The sequence below is a fragment of the Pongo pygmaeus genome, chromosome 1 (assembly GCF_028885625.2).
Source record: "Pongo pygmaeus isolate AG05252 chromosome 1, NHGRI_mPonPyg2-v2.0_pri, whole genome shotgun sequence".
Lineage (NCBI taxonomy): Eukaryota > Metazoa > Chordata > Mammalia > Primates > Hominidae > Pongo > Pongo pygmaeus.
Window position 1 is genome coordinate 204,732,161 of NC_072373.2, and position 19,518 is coordinate 204,751,678.

At 43.3% G+C, this 19,518-nt stretch overlaps 1 protein-coding gene across 2 annotated transcripts; it reads right to left on the minus strand.

Annotated features, from left to right (window-relative positions):
• Positions 1-221: 221 nt before the first annotated feature.
• On the minus strand, positions 222-14,564 carry PDIK1L (PDLIM1 interacting kinase 1 like). 2 transcript variants are annotated; one of them, XM_063658232.1, is made up of 3 exons: positions 14,330-14,564; positions 11,168-11,469; positions 222-3,932 (listed from the first exon to the last, which is right to left on the minus strand). In XM_063658232.1, exons 2-3 carry the CDS (start codon positions 11,450-11,452, stop codon positions 3,192-3,194), a joined length of 1,026 nt encoding a protein of 341 aa, XP_063514302.1. In that variant the 5' UTR covers positions 11,453-11,469; positions 14,330-14,564; the 3' UTR covers positions 222-3,191. The 2 variants fall into 2 exon arrangements, with proteins under 2 accessions (XP_063514302.1, XP_054302869.1); XM_054446894.2 differs by lacking the exon at positions 14,330-14,564 and adding an exon at positions 13,835-13,947.
• Positions 14,565-19,518: the final 4,954 nt, after the last annotated feature.

Sequence of the window (19,518 nt, forward strand, 5' to 3'; positions counted from 1 at the left end):
CAAATACAGCAAGACAGCATTAAAATTTTAGAGAACTTGAAATGCTGAAACTCCTATAATTCAATCATCTTTTCCTTGGCAATCACTTCTATTTCAGAATCATTTAATAGGTAAGTCTGAAAAATACATTGTTTCAGATTTTATCCCTTCTATTTTATGCTCATGAAGTACTACAGAACTACTCACAGAGCCACTAAAGCAGCAATGGAGAATTTTCAGGGTTTTTTTTTTTGTTGAAACTCACTTTATTAAAAAAAAAAAGTCATGAACAATAAATTACAATCATTTTCCCCTTTTATAAATTCTTCATAAAATATATTTGACAATTTTAACAGAAAATTTCAAAAGTTGCTTTCATTTCTTAAGTGCTGATGACTTATTTTTTGACCATTTTGTCATGCTGGTGAATTACTTTGTAGCTGCTACAATAGTTTGATAACAATTTACAATTAAAAACAACAACAACGAAGAGAAAAAACAGATCAGCAGAAAGAACTATTCTGTGTGCTATTTATCTGACACTTAACACTTACTTCATCATAATGACAAAGTATCCCTTAGCACCAAAAAATCTACAGGAACCCCATCTTTCTAAGTGACAACTAGTGCAAAATAACATTCTAGGAACTAACTGTACAATCCCATATTTTAACTGGCCACAGCTGCCTATAAGCTCATTTGAAATATTTGGTCTTTTTTCAATTAAGACAAATTTCAAAAAACACCATAAACCATGGCAAAAGACTCTATGAGGAACAATTGCTTATTGAGTACCTATTATGGGCAAGGCACTGTGTACAAAGTTTTGCTTTCATTTTTTCTCTAGCAAATATCCAGGTATTTCCAAATATCACTAACCATCTTTTCTTACTCCTGGCTGGAAAAGGCCTTTGGCTAAATGCCATTTTTTAATTGTCATTTTATCAACAAACCTTTAGTGCTGAGCACACAGTAGGTACTTAATAGATACCTCTGACTGAAAGAACAAAGACAAAGAATTTACTATCATTTTGCTTGGCTATTTTAGAATACAAGGACTTGATAAAATTCCAGAAGAAACTTCCTGATCACCTCATACCCTTACCCCCAATGAAAGAATTTCACTTCACAGGTAAAACGTTTCCAAGTAAATGATAATCATTAACTATTTTACATGAGGCAGGACCAAAAACTATGCACTTAGGAAACTGTGGCTCCAAGCACATAGACATTTGAAGAGCAAATGATGCATGGGCATACCATCATCTATGAATCTCTGCTGAAGTGTCACGTTATTGACTAGACATTATCATGATGCTTTTTCTTACTCCCTATAGCTCAACTTCCTTGGACGTATCTATTAAATTAAACTAATCTGGTGATCCAGAGGGTCAATTATCATGAGGTTCCAGTGTGTTTCCACCTCTAATTTCCAAACGAATTCTTATACTTATTAGCTTAAAAGTGATGTTAAAAGTATATGATTTTTCATTTTAAGAGGCTTTATTTCAATAAAACCTTTTAGTCCAAATTTTAAACTTCCAGATCAAGTAACATAGTCCAGAAATTTTATGTACTGCAATTTTTTTTGTCATGTTTTACATTCTATTTCCTCTGAACACATTTGAAACAGGGAAAAAAATTATGACATATTCCAAAAATTGTGGAAGTTCAAAAAAGCTGAGATTATGCAAGCTATCAATAATTTCAATATTCTAATACTATTTTGTTTGACTTTTGACCAAAAATTCTAGTGCTTTATAAAGATTAACTTAGATACAATGTAAAGTCTATTTAACCTTAAAGGCTAATGTTCTGTTTTAGGAAAGCATTCTATCCTTTAGATTTTAACTATCTGCATTTACAGGAAAACAAATTGTAGACAACCATACAAAGATAACATCAAACTAACTTCAAGAGGAATAATGGTCTGTTTTTTGACATAGACTATATCAGTGATTGTATAAAATGGATAGCTTTTCTACTTTAAAAGTAGTTGATGCCACAATATTTTATCCATTTGCCATACTGTATGTGTATCTTCTCCCACTTTAGATAAAGGTGATCAACATTTTCAACGACCATATTATTACCAGTACTGTCTCAAATCAGACAAGAGGAAACAGCATCAGTGCCAAAATGAAAGGAACTCCAGTGACTCAACAAGTGACCATATCAGGGCAGGCAAAGTGAGGGTGGAGCTCATTTGGTTTCTTCAACTTCAGTATAATGAGGCTTAGACAAAGTCTTCAAACCAAAAATATATCAAGTATTATAGTTCATACATAGCAAAGTTTTCAGAAACAGAATAATCCTGTATTCAGATTTATATCAGATTGTAGAAGCTCAAGTGCAGACGTCCCAATGCAGTGGTTTAGTTGGTTAAATAAATGCTCGGTTACCTAAAGAAGGTCGGACTGAATCACCAACCTGCTACCATATGACTGCATGACTAATTCAACTCTTGCAGCTATAGGGCACTGGAGAGTTCAAACATACTTCAGCAGCTTTGGATCACTTAATTCCATTTATGTTTTGCCAGATAATTTTAGACCCTACAAAATGATGCCTTTAAAAAAAAAAAAGCTGTATATTACAAAAAAAAAAAAAACTTAATATGATTTCATTAGGGGGAGGGGCAGAGTAGGAAGATAAGGGAAGGTTTGTTTATTTTTTGTCACTGATTTCACCAGCAAATCTCAAAAACCCAAACCTACATCAAATAATTTAAACAGACGTGGCATTTTTTTTCATATGGAATGCAAAATGCGCACATTCACATACTTACATATACATAAATATATACATATATGTTTCCTTTACAAAGTTTCAAAGGTTGCATTACCAGCATGCAAACCTCTTTTCCCATGGAAATTCCTAATACTGACAAGGAATGTCTAAAATACTTAGAGACATATTTCCAGAAAACTGGACTCTCTTCTCTTGTTAGCTCTTAAAGAATTTTCCTGCCAAACTTCTATCAATAATCATTTTTTAAAAATTTACACCCACATTGGTAATACACATTTGAAACATACTAATAAAACGGCCAACTTGGATTTAAGAAAAATAAGGAAAAAAAAAATCCCACAAAAAATCTAAACCCTTAGAGGGTGGAGTCTAGCTTTTTATATTCTTTTTCAGCCACATAATGTTGCATCACTGTTAAACAGAAGCAGCATATCATCCATGGTATTTGCAAATAATATGTGTCACGTCTCCCAGCTGCTATCTTTAAATGCAATTTGTACTAATCTGAGTTCTAGTTCAAAAGCATCTGGACGATCCTGAGGGTTTGCAGCCAGCATTTCCTTAATCAGTTGTTTCATTCGCCCATTCATAGATTTTTTCTTCACAGGAATGAGAAGTTCCATTTTGGGATTTTCCAGAAGTGCCTCCCCAACAGGCACAATCTCAGTTCCTTGTTTTACATAACTCCCCAAGAGTTCCTTCTTTGTCTCTGTGTCTATGAATGTGATCCTTTCCAGCATTGCCCAGATGATAATCCCAAGAGCAAAGATGTCAGCTTTTGCTGTGTAATGTCCTTCCCAAACTTCAGGAGCCATGTAAAAATCTGTTCCACATGCTGTGGAAAGGAAACACTTGTTTACACTGACAGGTTCTTCTGGGTTCTGCCCAGAGGCTGAACAAACTTTACTTAGACCAAAATCAGCCACTTTGAGTGTAGGTTCCAAGTCACTGGTATCCAACCTGGTTTGAGAAATCAGGATGTTATCAGGCTTAAGATCTCGGTGGATGATCTGGTTTTTATGCAAGAAAGCCAGGGCACTGCTCAGCTGAAGCATGAAGCTGGTGTTAGTTTTACGATTGGGTTTCCTGGACAACAGATACTCATTCATATCTCCTCCGTCACAAAAATCCATCACAAACCACAAATAATAGGCGCTTCTGGGATCAAAGGCAATTTCTCCTTTTAATGAAGTTTCTACAAGCTACAAGAAGGAAAAAAAAGATTACAATCATTTGCATAGGTTATACAATTCAGTTATAGGAAAAGAATAAGTGAAAGGTTAAGTCAGTCTCCACCTTTAAGTGGAAACTCTATAAATATTTTATTTAATCAGTGCTTTCATATATGCATTTTATTTTAAACTTTAAAAAATGCTTCAAATTGTCATTTTGTCTCTGATAAATATATACCAAAGCTCTAAACCAAGGGGTAAAAATTTTAAAATAGCTTTATTTTGAAAAGCGTCCAAGTGGCCACACATTTTCTCCATGTGTCAGTGGAGCTGAACTCTACCCACCTAGCTCATAGCTTCATGAAAAGACCAAAGTTTCAGCAGATAGACCTAGGAAATTGCCAGCTGGGGTATAAACCTCAATTAGGAAACTCTGTTCAATGAAACCGCCTGAAATATACTTCTTACTCATTGCACAGACACTATCAACATAACCTGTGAAATCGAGAGAAAAATGATCAAGGAACAACCAGTCGTTGCAGAAATAGCTGTTCCTGTAGTCACTAATAAAATAAAGACTGACATCGTTACTTCATAAACTTCTATAGGCAGAATGCAAATATGTTGGCTCCTTCACTGGATGACTTTTAAAAACCAATTTATAAAAATAAAATATGCATTTTTTTAAATTTTAAATATTATTTTGTTTTCAAATATGCATTTTGATATTAAAAAATCAACTCTGAATTTGTATATTTCTTCTTTCACACAAGCTGAAAACCTAGACTAAATCACAGTTTTATTTGTTATTATTATCTAGTTATAACTCTCCTTTACTTGAAATTCAATAGAATTACTTCACTGGACATGAACTATCACTCTAAAATACAGTATATAGTCTTTTTTTTTTTTTTTTTTTTGAGACGAAGTCTCGCTCTGTCACCAGGCTGGAGTGCAATGGCGCAATCTTGGCTCACTGCAACCTCCACCTCCCGGGTTCAAGAGATTCTCCTGCCTCGGCCTCCCGAGTAGCTGAGACTACAGGTGCGTGCCACCACGCCCAGCTAACTTTTGTATTTTTAGTAGAAATGGGGTTTCACCATGTTGGCCAGGATGGTTTCAATCTCTTGACCTCGTGATCCGCCCACCTCGGCCTCCCAAAGTGCTGGGACTATAGGCGTGAGCCATGGCACCCAGCCCCGTATATTGTCTTTTAAAAGCATTTGTTGTATGGTGTCCTTTTCAGACCCATGAGTTGAACAGAAAAGGCCAAAGAGTTGCTGAAGAGTGAATGAATTGCTAATTTCACATTTAAATCTACTGGTACTTTCTCTACCATCTGGGAAAGCACAAGCAAAGAACATCTCTTCATACCATCTCTCCACATGGCAGACAATAGTAATTGCAGTGATCTGCAGATATCTCTTTTGCATGAGTTTTCCTTGTTGCACATGTTTGCCAGTGAGACAGAAAATGAAAGAAAGGTACAGATCACATAATTATTTACCAGGTGCACTGATACTAAACATGCTTTTCTTCTTCTGTCTTTACTCTCAAAAGCAAACTTCCTAAATAGCTTTGAGCAATGCAGAGTCCCAGCGTTCAAAGAATGTTTTAGAGTAAGGCCAGATAGTAAATATTTCGGGCTTGACAGCCACATAAGGTCTCTGTACCATATACTTCTTCCTTTCTTTTTTTCCCCCAGAAGTCTTAAAAAAAATCTAAAAACTATTTTTAGCATCGAAACCATACGAAAACAGGCCACGGGGCCTCTGGCTGAGAGCTATGGAAATGCAGCGCCCAATCTGCTTATTTTAACATGTAGAGGATGTTAGCCATTGATTTCTCTTGACTAAGGCCCTTCAATGGCTTCCCTGTTCTCTTAGGATATAGTCTAAGCTCTTTAACATGGGTTATGAGACCTTGTGTGCTCTGACTCCTGCTGTCCCCTCTAGCCTCATCTAAAACAACTCTCACTATCTCACTATCTTCTTTCAATTTTTTTCTTTTTTTTTTTTTTTTGAGACAGAGTCTCGCTCTGTTGCCAGGCTGGAGTGCAGTGGCGCGATCTGGGCTCACCGCAACCTCTGCTTCCCAGGTTCAAGAGACTCTCCTGCCTCAGCCTCCCAAGTAGCTGGGACTACAGGCCTGCGCCACTATGCCCAGCTAATTTTTGAATTTTTTGTAGAGACGGGGTTTCACCATTGTGGCCAGGATGGTCTTGATGTTTTGACCTTGTGATCCACCCCTCGGCCTCCCAAAGTGGTGGTATTACAGATGTGAGCCACTGCGCCCAGCCTCTTCTTTCAATTTTTAAACACTTCATGTGCTTTGCTTCAAGACCTTTGTATGTACAGTTTTTTTCTGCCTAGGAAATTTTTCTCACTTATCTAGCTAACTCCTCTTCATACTACAAGTTTTAGACAATTATATATATATATTTTGTGTGTGTGTGTGTGTGTGTGGCAAGGTCTTGCTCTACTACCCAGGTTGGAGTGCAGTGGCACAATCATGGCTCACTGCAGCCTCAATCTCCCTGGCTCAAATGATCCTCCTGCTTCAGCCTCCCAAGTAGCTGAGACTACAGGCATGCACCATCACGCCCGGCTAATTTTTAAACTTTTTGTATCGATAGGGTTTCACCATGTTGTCCAGGCTAATCTTGAACTTCTGCACTCAAGTGATTCACCTGCCTCAGCCTCCCAAAGTGCTGGGATTACAGGCGTAAGTCACTGCGTCCAGCCAACGATTCGTAACTTTTGAAACACAGGATTCTGTAGGTTTCCCTGTTGTATGCATCCTGTACTTCTCATTCATGATATTTATCACAAGTACATGGACTGGCCATTAGGTTCCTATGCATGAGATTGTAACCTCTGTTAATTGTTTTACATTTTCTTCTAGGTGAGGCTTTTGGCTATCAGGAACTGATTCAATGATTCCAACTGAGAACAAGGAAGAAGACATCAGGAAAAACATGGAGAAAAATTTAAATCTGTATGGAGAATATACCATGCATAGGGACTCTGTAGTCATACTACAGATTTGTTTGTCTTTACTAAATGTAAATATTGGTTGTCTTTACTAGATGTAAATTTAGAGAAGGCACTTGCTAAATGTGTTGATGAATGCCTGGACAACTAAACAAATCCATAGAAAAGACAATTTTAATAGAGGTACCAATTACTGAGTACTTACATGTACCAAGTATTGTTTCTGCAACATCTCTAATTTTGACAACTCCTATACAAAGTAGATATTATTACCCCTTATCTTAAATATGAAGAAATAGAGGCTAGGAAGACTTGGGTTATTTATCCAAGGTCATTCAGCTAGCAAAACATACCATAAGTGAAACAGAAGTCTATCAGGCTTTAAAAGATGAAAGAGATTTACTAAACAAAAAGGTGCTTTAGATATAAAAATCACTGAATCAAGTCTGGTAGGCCTTTACATCTTAAAACTTTATGAGCTAATGCCTAGCTACTATAACAATTGCTGGATCTGGACTCAGCACTAAATAATACATTTGTTTGTTTATTTGTTTATTTTTGAGACAGGGTCCCACTCTGTGATAAGGGCTAGAGGGCAGTGGTGCGATCATGGCTCACTGCAGTCTTGAACTCCTGGACTCTAGCAATCCTCCTGCCTCGGCTTCCTGAGTAGCTAGGACTAAAGGTGCGTGCCACCATGCTCAGCTAATAAATCTTTTGTTTAAATATCTTTGCTTTTCTAGTTCAAAATAGATCATGCCTCTTAGTCTCTAAAACTCAATGTAAAGTTCAGCAAGGTTCCATCCACATTTTTTTTTTTTTTTTGAGACAGGGTCTGGCTGTCGCCGAGGCTGGAGTGCAGTGGCCCAATCTCGGCTCACTGTAACTTCCGCCTCCAAGGCTCAAGTGATCCTCTCACCTCAGCCTTCCAAGCAGATGGGACCACTGGCGTGTGCCACCACACCCGGCTAACTTTTTGTATTTTTCGTAGAGATGGGGTTTTTCCATGTTGCCCAGGCTGGTCTTAAACTCCTGGCCTCAAGTGATCTGCCTGCCTCAGCCTCCTGAAGTGCTGGGATTACAGGTGTGAGCCACCATGTTTGGCTTTCTATCCACTTTTTGTTTTTGTTTTTGTTTTGGAGATGGAGTCTCGTTCTGTCACCCAGGCTGGAGTACAGTGGCATGATCTTGGCTCACTGCAATCTCCGCCTCCCGGGTTCAAGCAATTCTCCTGCCTCAGTCTCCTGGGTAGCTGGGACTACAGGCACACGCTGCCATGCCTGGCTAATTTTTTGTATTTTAGTTTCACCGTGTTGCTGAGGCTGGTTTCAGACTCCTGAGCTCAGCCAATCTGCCCGCCTCAGCTAGGATTATAGGTGTGAGCCACCATGCCTGGCCTCTATCCACTTTTCAGAGAGAACACAGTAAGAATGTTTCCATATTTTCTATCAATTCAACTTACATAATAAGCACTTTAAGAAAAGCAAACAATAAAATGCACAGAGGCTAAATAGTTATTTTTACTGTCATAAAACGGAAAACTTCAGGGCATTGGCTGGGTGAGGTGGCTCACGCCTGTAATCCCAGCACTTTGGGAGGTTGAAGCAGATGGATCACTTGAGGTCTGGAGTTTGAGACCAGCCTAGCCAACATGGTGAAACTCCATCTGTACTAAACATACAAAAATTAGCCAGGCATGGTGACGGGCGCCTGTAGTCCCAACTACTCAGGAGGTTGAGCCAGGAGAATCACTTGAACCTGGGAGGCGGAGGTTGCAGTGAGCCGAGATCGCACCACTGCACTCCAGCCTGAGCGACAGAGCAAGACTCTGTCTCAAAAAAAAAAAAAAAGGCCGGGCGCGGTGGCTCACGCCTGTAATCCCAACACTTTGGGAGGCCGAGGTGGGTGGATCACCTGAGGTCAGAAGTTCAAGACCAGCCTGGTCCACATGGTGAAATCCCATCTCTACTAAAGACACAAAAATTAGCCGGGCGTGGTGGCAGTTGCCTGTAATCCCAGCTACTCGGGAGGCTGAGGCAGGAGAACTGCTTGAACCCAGGAGGTGGAGGTGGCAGTAAGCCAAGATCGTGCCATTGCGCTCCAGCCTGGGCAACAAGAGCAAAAACTTCTTCTCAAAAAAAAAAAAAAAAAACTTCAGGGCACAGAGTGCTAAACTGCAATATAAATTAATATAAATTAAGTTCTCAAGACTAATACTGCTCATCATACAAGGAAACTTGCAAGTTTCTTAATACATGCATTCGTGTATTTGTTTTTTTTGTTGTTCCTAGTCCAAAACTTTTCTTGTTTTAAAAACAGAGGTTTTGTTTTGTTTTGGTTTGGTTTTTGAGACGGAATCTCGCTCTGTCACCCAGGCTGCAGTGCAGTTGCATGATGTCAGTTCACTGCAACCTCTGCCTCCTGGGTTCAAGTGATCCTCCCACTTCAGCCTCCCAGGTAGCTGAGACTATAAGGCGCATGCCACCATGCCTGGCTAATTTTTGCACTTTTTTTTGTACAGATGGGGTTTTGCTATGTTACCCAGGCTGGTCTTGAACTCCTGGGTTGAAGTGATCCTCCTGCTTCACCCTCCTAAATTGTTGGGATTAGAAGCGTAAGCCACCACGCCTGACCAAAAGCAGACTTTTGTTTTTCTTTTTTTTTGAGGTGGAGTCTTGCTCTGTCCCCCAGGCTGGAGTGCAGTGGTGCGATCTTGGTCCACTGCAACCTTTGCCTCCTGGATTCAAGAGATTCTCCTGCCTCAGCCTTCTGAGTAGTTAGGACTACAGTTGCAGGTTATCATGCCAGGCTAATTTTTGTAGTTTTTTAGTAGAGACAGGGTTTCACCATGTTGGCCAGGCTGGTCTCAAACTCCTGACCTCAGGTGATCCGCCTGCCTCGGCCTCCCAAAGTGCTGGGATTATAGGCGTGATGAGCCACCATGCCCAGCCCAAAAGCAGACTTTTAAATGGTAAAAGTCTGATGGTAAATTCTGAATTTAGACACACTCAAAGAAAGTTGTTTTCTTTTCCAAGAATGACTAGCTTTTTTTTTTTTTTTTTTTTGAGACAGAGTCTTGCTCAGTTGCCCAGGCTGGAGTGCAGTGGCATGATCTCGGCTCACGGCAAGCTCCGTCTCCCCGGTTCACGTCATTCTCCTGCCTCAGCCTCCCGAGTAGCTGGGACTACAGGCGTCCGCCACTACGCCCAACTAATTTTTTTGTATTTTTAGTAGAGACGGGGTTTCACCGTGTCAGCCAGGATGGTCTTGATCTCCTGACCTCGTGATCCGCCCGTCTCGGCCTCCCAAAGTGCTGGGATTATAGGCGTGAGCCACTGTGCCCGGCCCAAGAATGACTAGCTTTAAGAAATTCTGCCCTAGCCTTTAATAAGCTATGTCTTAATATATTTTCTATTCTTTGAATATAGAGCTACTAGAGATTTTAATTTCTGGCAGAAGCCAACAAAAGAAAAACAGAAAAGCTTTTCCACTTTCCCAGGTTTACAAAAGAGTAATCTGGGAGTTAAGAAAGCATAAGCTTTAGCTGTCATTCTTAGCTCCAGCTCCCAATTGTACCATTTACTATGTATGTGACTTTGGATAAATTCATTATCTATACTATAAGCCTCAGTTTCTTCATTTGTAATGAAGATAATAATAGTCCTTTCCTTATAGGATTGTTTTGAGCAACTGCTTTTAAAGCACTCAGCACAGAGCATGGAACTGTGTGCAAATTCAAATGTTAGCTGTTAGCACTGTTAATAACATTCAGGTGTTAAATCATGTACTTCATGAAAATTAACTGGAATTGCATGGTGAAGAAACCAAATATCCCTCTAAAACAGCAGAGGCTTACATTCAAACCAGTGATTTATAAAAGAGATGCCCAATTACCTAGGGGTGTTGCTATTGGTTGTGGAATTTTTCCTTTTCTTCTGTCCTCAAGTCCAAAATTATTGATTTCAAAGAAATGAGGTTTAGACTGTAGTCTCAAGCACCTCTCTAGCTCCTATCTTGCCCCATTCCTATGCAGACTGGCAAGTACCATTGCATAACAGGTGGCTTATGTTATTTTTAGGTATGTGCATCACAGGTTTAAATAAAACCTTGTTTTAAAGCAAACATCTACTCAATTCTTGGCAGACACTTATCTACTTGTAACTACAAAACACCTGCATTTAAAGGGAAACGTTTGTCTGACCCTTTCATTCCTCTTCTTGCTGGCCAATGCCATGTTCAAATCATTTCTATTTCCCAATCAACAACACATACCTGTAAATAAAGGGAAGAATTAGAGCCGTGGGACATCTTTTGCACCATCCCATCCTTTTGTAGGATGCATTCCTCCAAGTGAATCACATTTGGATGTTGGCTCTTGATACTGCTTAGTGCCCAGAACTCACGAAGGGCTAGTTCAACATTTTCAGGTGCGTGACATCGAATTTTCTTCACTGCCACCCGTGCAGAGGTCTTTCTGATGACTGCTTCATACACAACACCGTAACTACCTCGGCCTACCTCCCGTATTAGATCGTACTTTGGCTGGCTACTCACCATCTTCAAGGTCGAGGTTTCTGGAAAAATCAACAAAGTGCTCTGTTGAAATTATGTATACCTACTGGCTTGTATTTCTTCTTATGTATGATTTACTTGTCATCTGTCTGACTGTCTGCAGTGCTTGAAGGATATTTGCTATACCTAGGGGAAATCTAATTTTAAGAATAGTAACAATAAAGCTAACAGGTAGTATTTACCATGTATCAGGAACTGTTTTAAGCTCTTTAGAATATTAAATTCAGTTAATCTTCATAATAATCTTATGAGGTAGATACTATTATGGTCTTTTTATAGATTAAACTATATAATGGAGAGGTTAAATGAAACGCCTAAGGTCAATAGCTAGTAACTGGTGGACCTGGGATTTGAAACCCGGCCATCTGCCTCAGACGACCACGATTTGAAGCACTACAGTATGCTGTCTCTTATATGAACTGCTTGAAAATGTCACTGTTAAAAATACACCCCCAAAATTCAGCATTCTTATTTACTGATCAGGAAAAAACAAGCAAGCAAGCAAAATCCCAGCTTCTCCTTCAGGCTGACACACACATAATGGTCATAAAACAGCAAAAACAAAACCCCCCCACAATTAGAAATACAAACACCTGGCTTATGCTTAAGGCCTGAAAGTGCACCAAATCATTTATAGAACTGAAAATGTTTGTTTTCATTATGTAAAAGTAAGTGGCCAAACTCTATCTATTCATATTTTAATTTTGTCTTTTATGTCATCTCCTTATTTCTTACAAAATAAATGAAAATAAAGTTTGTGGAAAAGAAACGTTTCTTTTTTTTTTTTTTTTTTTGAGACGGAGTCTCGCTCTCTCGCTCTGTCTCCCAGGCTGTAGTGCAATGACTCGATCTCGGCTCACTGCAAGCTCCGCCTCCCGGGTTCACGCCATTCTCCTGCCTCAGCCTCCCAAGTAGCTGGGACTACAGGCGCCTGCCACCACACCCGGCTAATTTTTTTGTATTTTTTAGTAGAGACGGGGTTTCACCGTGTTAGCCAGGATGGTCTCGATCACCTGACCTCGTGATCCGCCTGCCTCAGCCTCCCAAAGTGCTGGGATTACAGGCGTGAGCCACTGCGCCCGGCCAGAAACGTTTACTTAAAAATAAAGTAAGCTACTTAGAATACAGTTACCTTTTTGTAGTAATTTAACAATAGCTATTTTAAAATTTTTGTTTCCTTTCTACTAATCATAAGAGAGCTGGAGTAAACAATATCTATTTAGTTCTAGGTCATTTTTGCCAACAAAGATCCTGCATATCAAGGGGCTCTCTGACAGAGTTCTTGGGAATTCAACTTACTGAACGGTTTAAAGGCGAGAGCAAAGGCCCTGCACAGAAATGCTCATGTGTTGAATGGAGAAAGTCTAAAGTGTGCTTCCTCAGTGCCCAAAGAATTTCTAGATTATAACGAACTTCACGAACGAATTCTCATTTGTAGATTGTGACCACGGGCAAGAAAAGTAACCTGAGATTGTACAATATTTATTCTGTACAGCTGGAGAAGCAAAAGGCTACTGAACCTAGAGCCTGAGAAGTTGGGATCCACTACTTTAAGTCCATAGGATAGATTTAATAAAAAGAAATGACTTCTGAGATTGCGTTCAGTCCCACTTCCTCTAACTGGACATCCACCCTTCAAATCGCTACTGAATTTCCTAGTGTCTAATTTCCTGCCACAGAATCCTCTGCGCCGGCTGCACAGCAGACGAGCTTTCCTGCTCTACGGGGATCACCAATCACATCCACTCAAGGTGGTTCGTGTCTCTGAAGCAGTGTCATGTCCTCTCCAGCCTGGTACAGTCCCCATGGGGAAGAGCACCTTCCTGAATAGGGAGGAGAGGGGTGTTTATGAAACCCGTGGGATCCCGGATCCAATAAGGCATCCGGTGCGAACCTAAGTGACTTTCGACCGAAAGTGGCGGGCCCTCGCTCCCGCTGCTCTAACCAGGAGCTGGGACGCGGGCCGGTCAGGCCAGACACCTGCCGGCGCCCGGGAAGGGCCAGTCCCGGCCAGAGGTGTTGCCCGACGCGGCGGCTCAGGCCGCGCTCATTGGCCAAGTGTCAGGCCCTCCCCCTCCTCCGCCGTGCTCAGATGAAGCCCGGAGGGGAGCCTCCCGAGCCCCTTCGCTCAGAGGAGCCAGCCCTGCAGTTGCCTCAACTCCTCGGGGCTGGGGGCTGAGGGCCAGGGGGAGGTGGCCCCGGTATGAGAGGAGGCCGCGACTGGGGCCGGTGGCCTGAGAAGCGCAGGGCCTTCCCCGGGATGACTCCGCTGACAGGTCTGTGACAGGCCTCCCAGGGAGGGAGGCACATGCAGGGCCGTCGGCTCTGCAGCAGGACCTCTCCGCCACGCCGAAGGGCCAGATTTACCTCAGGGTAGACGCCGCCGCTTCTCCCTCTCATGGGCTCTGCAGGCCGCCATTATCGGGCAGCTCGCGCCTCCACTGCCGCCGCCTCCAGTCAGCAGCCGGCGCGCGCCCCCGTGGTGCGCGCGGACACACCCCCTTACGCCGACGGCCCCGCCCCCCTCCGGCTTTCCGTAGCGCGAGTCGGGACGTTCCGCGCCACCGACGAGGCGCGCGGCCGGCGCTCCGCTCGCCTCCTCCCTCTCCCGAGGATTTGCAGAGCCCGGAGTCGTCGGAGGTGTGCGCGCTCCGGAGCGCACCACTGGTGCTGCTCGCCGCAGGGGTGGCCGGGCTCGGGGACCGCGAAGCCACGCCACGCCGGGGCTCGGCCACCCTCCAGCCGCAGCGGGCGCTCAGGGCCCGCGGCCCCGGGGACGGTCTGCTGCGGCAGGTCCGGGCCTGGGGCTGCGCGCGCCCGGCCGCGGCCTCCCCTCCCCCTACCCGCCCCCTTCCAACCTACCGAACTGCGGGCTGGGGTGCGGGGCTCGCCGGGGTGGAACGCCCGGTGCATCTTCCGCGCGGGTCTCGGGTGCCTGCGGGGCGCGGTGCTTTTTGGCGGGCCCGCGGGGAGGTGCGGCCCGACCAAGGAGGCCTGGCGTCCGCCCCGCCGGGAGGGAGACTGCAGCTTTTGTCCGAGTCACTGAGCCATGTTTGCGGGCGGTGCAGTTGCCGAGACGGCGGCGGCGGCGGCGGCGGCGGCGGCGCGGGGCTGGGTGCGATCATCTGGGGGGACGCCGTCCCCTGCCCCGCCGGCGCGGTGGTATCTCCCTTAAAGAAGCCGGCGCTTCATTGTTCCCCGGCCGCGGCCGCAGGGAGCCAGTGCCACCTCCTCGGCGTGGGGAGTGAGGGCGCGGTGGCGCCTGCACCTCGCTGCGGTGCCCGCGGCACCCCCCCGAGGCTCCTGGTGGAGGGTTGGCCTGCAGTCGGCGCGCGGGAGAGGACTTGGTCCAAGCCAGGATCCACCGCGCTCCGGCCGCTTTCGGGGCTGGACAGTCAATGGGGGCCCCGCCGCTGCCGCAGTCGCTCGGCTGCCACACGCTGTTACTCAGATCCCGCACGCTGTCGGCCCCACAGCCAGCCCGGGGTCACTTAGGCCCGCATCCCTCAGTCATCCAGTTGTTAGATCAGTAAGCATCCGCCAGAAAAGTCCATTCCTTCTTCCTCGATTTATTCTGCACCCATTACTTCTCAGCAGGGTGATGATTCCTCCTCCCAGCGCTCGCTCTGTAAGGCACGATGTACAAAGAATCCCTGTCGCTGTGCTCAAAGATCAACCCATTTTATTTTCTGTTCTTTATGCCCCTTCTCCCGAGAGTCTGACACTGGGTTAGGTCTTTACATAAATGATCTTGCTTAATCCTAACCAAACCCCACAAAGGTAGGTTTTATTATCCTGTTTTTACAGGTGAGGAAACACCTCTGCCTCTTTTCACTGAAGTGTCTGTTTTGGGGTGTGTCTACCTTGAATACCCACTCCTGGTGTAACACACCCTCCCCTTAAAAAAAGAAAAAAAAAAACGGTTCTGTAATCTGTTCAGATTTTTGTCCTGAGTGCCATCCAAGTGTCAAGTCTTCAGCTGTTTGCTGGAAACACTGGTGTCAGCCAAGACTTATTTCCTGCCCTCAAAAGTAGAGGGAATATATAGAAGGCTCTGCGTAGACAGCTAACTACCTGTGTGGGTTATTGATCCGAATCAGGGAAGGGACCTCTCTCTCAATCAAAGTAGCGTTTTTATTTTGTCTCAGTCATTAAACATCATAGGAACCCTTGCTCTTAAGTCGGCTGCAGATAGATTTGAAATCCACTCTCACCCCCAGTTTAGGCTCACTTTTAAGTCTGTGAGGTGGGTTTAGATCTTGTGGGACCTGAAACTTAAATAATTTGGGGTGTCCTCCTGAGGAAAAATGTTATAAAATGGCCCTGTGAACACATATCTGGAAAGGGTCCCTATAAGTAAAGGACTCTGAAGCCTAAGATTCTTTAGTTTCAGGGTAAATCTGCCCCCTGCTTATTATGTTATGTCATTTTTTTTTTGGCCTGTAGGCCTCCTGGAGGACTGAGAATTCCTAGGGGCAGGAACCTTGTCTGTGATTCATCTCTGCAGCCTCCTCAGTCTGATATGGTATCAAAATACACCTAAGGCTAGCATTCTCATACATGGCTGTTGGGAAGGCAAAGTGATATAACTGTTAACAAGGAAATTTGGCAATATATAACAATATTATTTGATCCAGTAACCCTAGATCAAATACTGGATTTTGAGGAATCTATCCTAGTAATATACTGGCAAACACACACACAAAGAACAACAAACCTGTATGTACAGGGCTATTCATTATGACATTAATGAATAGCAAAAGATTGGAAACTGCTCACATGTCTAATGATAAAGAACTGGTTGAATAAATCATAGTACATACACAGGATGAAGTACTATGCAGCCATGAAAAGGTATGTGGAAGAGGCCTGGCATGGTGGCTCATGCCTGTAATCCTAGCACTTTGGGAGGCCAAGGTGGGCGGATCACTTGAGGTCAGGAGTTTGAGACCAGCCTGGCCAACATGGTGAAACCCTGTCTCTACTAAAAATACAAAAATTAGGCGGGCGTGGTGGCACTTGCCTGTAGTCCCAGTTACTTGGGAGGCTGAGGCAGGAGAATCTCTTGAACCTGGGAGGCGGAGGTTGCAGTGAGCCAAGGTCATGCCACTGCACTCCAACTTGGGCAACAGAGCAAGACTCTGTCTCTTTAAAAAAAAAAAAAACAGAGCAAGACTCTGTCTCAAAAAAAAAAAAAAAAAAGACGGAAGATTTCTTATATATACTAATATCAAGTGATCTCTGTTTATTATTAAGTGAAATAAGCAAAGTGCATACAGTGTTTATAGTATGCTATTACATGTGAGTAATGGAGAGATAAATATACATTAAGTACTTATATTTAAAAGGTAAACAATGGAAGAATAAATCCCAAACTTCTAAAAAAATAGTTGCCTATGTGGGTTGGAGGGGATAGAGATGGGAATGAGACTTCTATGAATATACCTTTTGTATAGTACAATTTTGGAATCTTGTAAACATTTCACGTATTTATAAGACAAAGTTCAATAAAATAAAGCACTCCATAAAAATTAAAAACAAATGGAAACAAATGAACCATCTGTAATGTCAGATTGGTGGTGTAACACAGAGAAAATAATTTCAAATGGCTTCTTAAGTATTTTGATTTTTTTTTTTTTTTTAAAGAGATGAGTTCAGGCCGGGTGCAGTGGCTCACACCTGTAATCCCAGTGCTTTGGGAGACTGAGGCAGGTGGATCACGAGGTCAGGAGATCAAGACGATCCTGGCTAACACGGTGAAACCCTGTCTCTACTAAAAATACAAAAAAATTAGCTGGGCGTGGTGGTGGGCGCCTGTAGTCCCAGCTACTGGAGAGGCTGAGGCAGGAGAATGGCGTGAACCCGGGAGTCAGAGCTTACAGTGATCCGAGATCGAGCCATTGCACTCCAGCCTGGGCAACAGAGCGAGACTCTCCATCTCAAAAAAATAAAAAATAAAGAGATCTCATTCTATCGCCCAGGCTTGAGTGCAGTGGTGATCATAGTTCACTAACTTCCAACTCCTGGGCTCAAGAGATCCTCCCACCTCAGCCTCCTAAGGAGCTGGGACTATAGGCGTAGCTAATTTTAAAAAAGTTTTTGTTGGCTGGGCGCGGTGGCTTACACCTGTAATCCCAGCACTTTGGGAGGCCGAGGTGGGCGGATCACAAGGTCAGGAGCTGGAGACCATCCTGGCTAACACGGTGAAACCCGGTCTCTACTAAAAATACAAAAAAAATTAGCCGGGCGTGGTGGCGGGCCCCTGTAGTCCCAGCTACTCAGGAGGCTGAGGCGGAAGAATGGAGTGAACCCGGCAGGCAGAGCCTGCAGTGAGTCGAGATCATGCCACTGCACTCCAGCCTGGGCGACAGAGCGAGACCCTGTCTCAAAAAAAAAAAAAATTTTTTTTGTAGAGACAGGGTCTCGCTCTGTCGCCCAGGCTGCTCGTAAACTCCTGGCCTCAAGTGATCCTCGTTTGTCTCTCAAGGTGTTGGGATTACAGTCATGTAATCCTTGTTTGTACCTGTCTAATGGGATACAGTCTAAGGACAAATAAAACTGCATAGAAATACAATTGTATTCATTAGTCTTATTGCTAGTAGTAATATTGATGTTGCTATTTTGAAACTATGATATAAGAAAAAAATAAGTAATTATGTAAATAGCATTAGGAACCAAGATTTTTCAGTGTATGAGAACATGTTATAAGTGGAAAAGAAGCTTAGGATAAACTTAGATCTGAATTAGATAGCAGTATGTATTTTTTCTCTTCAAAAATGTATTTTCAGCCTGGCATGGTGGCTCACGCCTGTAATCCCAGCACTTCGGGAGGCCGAGGCTGGTGGATCACCTGAAGTCATGAGTTCCAGACCAGCCTGGCCAACGTGGCGAAACCCCATCTCTACCAAAAATAGAAAAATTAGCTGGGCACGGTGGCAGGCACCTGTAGTCCCAGCTACTCAGGAGGCTGAGGCAGGAGAATCACTTGAACCCAGGAGGTGGAAGTTGCAGTGAACTGAGATTGCACCACTGCACTCCAGCCTGGGTGACAGAGCAAGACTCCATCTCAAAAAAAAAAAAAAAAAAAAAGTATTTTTTAGCTCTGTCTGCTGAAAAGGCCTAGAAGCAATGACCAACTCAGTGGTAAGGAACACCCCTAGTGCACAGATTTAGTCTCTAAATACCATTTTCCAGTTTAAAAAAACATTAAAAATAATTTAAAAGTCATTGACCAACCTTAAAATCACTAAAATGTTTTAAGGTTAGTGTCTATTCCTGAAACAACAGTCCTGGAATTGAGTCTTGTTGGACTTGATTGGCTAAGGGAGAGGATAGGGGATAGGGTCCTTGGGCCCTTCCTCGACAAGCTCTCTGTGTCCTAAAGGATGGGGCTTACTGACGGGCTTAAATCCAGAGCCTGTGGGGGCCGCTAACAAATGTCTTGACATATACTTTCCTTGAAGAGTCAACCAGTGCCTGGCACGTGGTGGCGCTTTGTTCATTAAGTCAACAGTGCTCTCCATGAAATATTATTGCCTTAAAAAAAAAAAAAAAAAAAGGCTGGGCGTGGTGGCTCACACCTGTAATCCCAACACTTTGGGAGGCCGAGGCAGTCAGATCACCCGAGGTCAGGAGTTCGAGATCAGCCTGGCCAACATTGTGAAACCCCATCTCTACTAAAAAAAAAAAAAAAAATACAAAAATTAGCCAGGTGTAGTCCCAGCTACTAGGGAGTCTGAGGCAGGAGGATTGCTTGAACCTGGGAGGTAGAGGTTGCAGTGAGCCGAGATCTCACCACTGCACTCCAGCCTGGGTGACAGAGCGAGACGCTGTCTCAAAAAATAGAAGAAAAAAAAAAAGAAAAAGAGCCTAAGCCTTATCAAGCCAAAATCTAATTACCAGTTTACCAGAAATATGAGGGATAGACAAAGATCATAATCAGTAAAACTCCAAATGTGGAGCATGCTACAGGACAGGACAAGTGTCCTGGATTCTCCAGTAGATTCATGATACAGAAGTAAAAGTGGACAGTGGAATGTGAAAGTGACTTA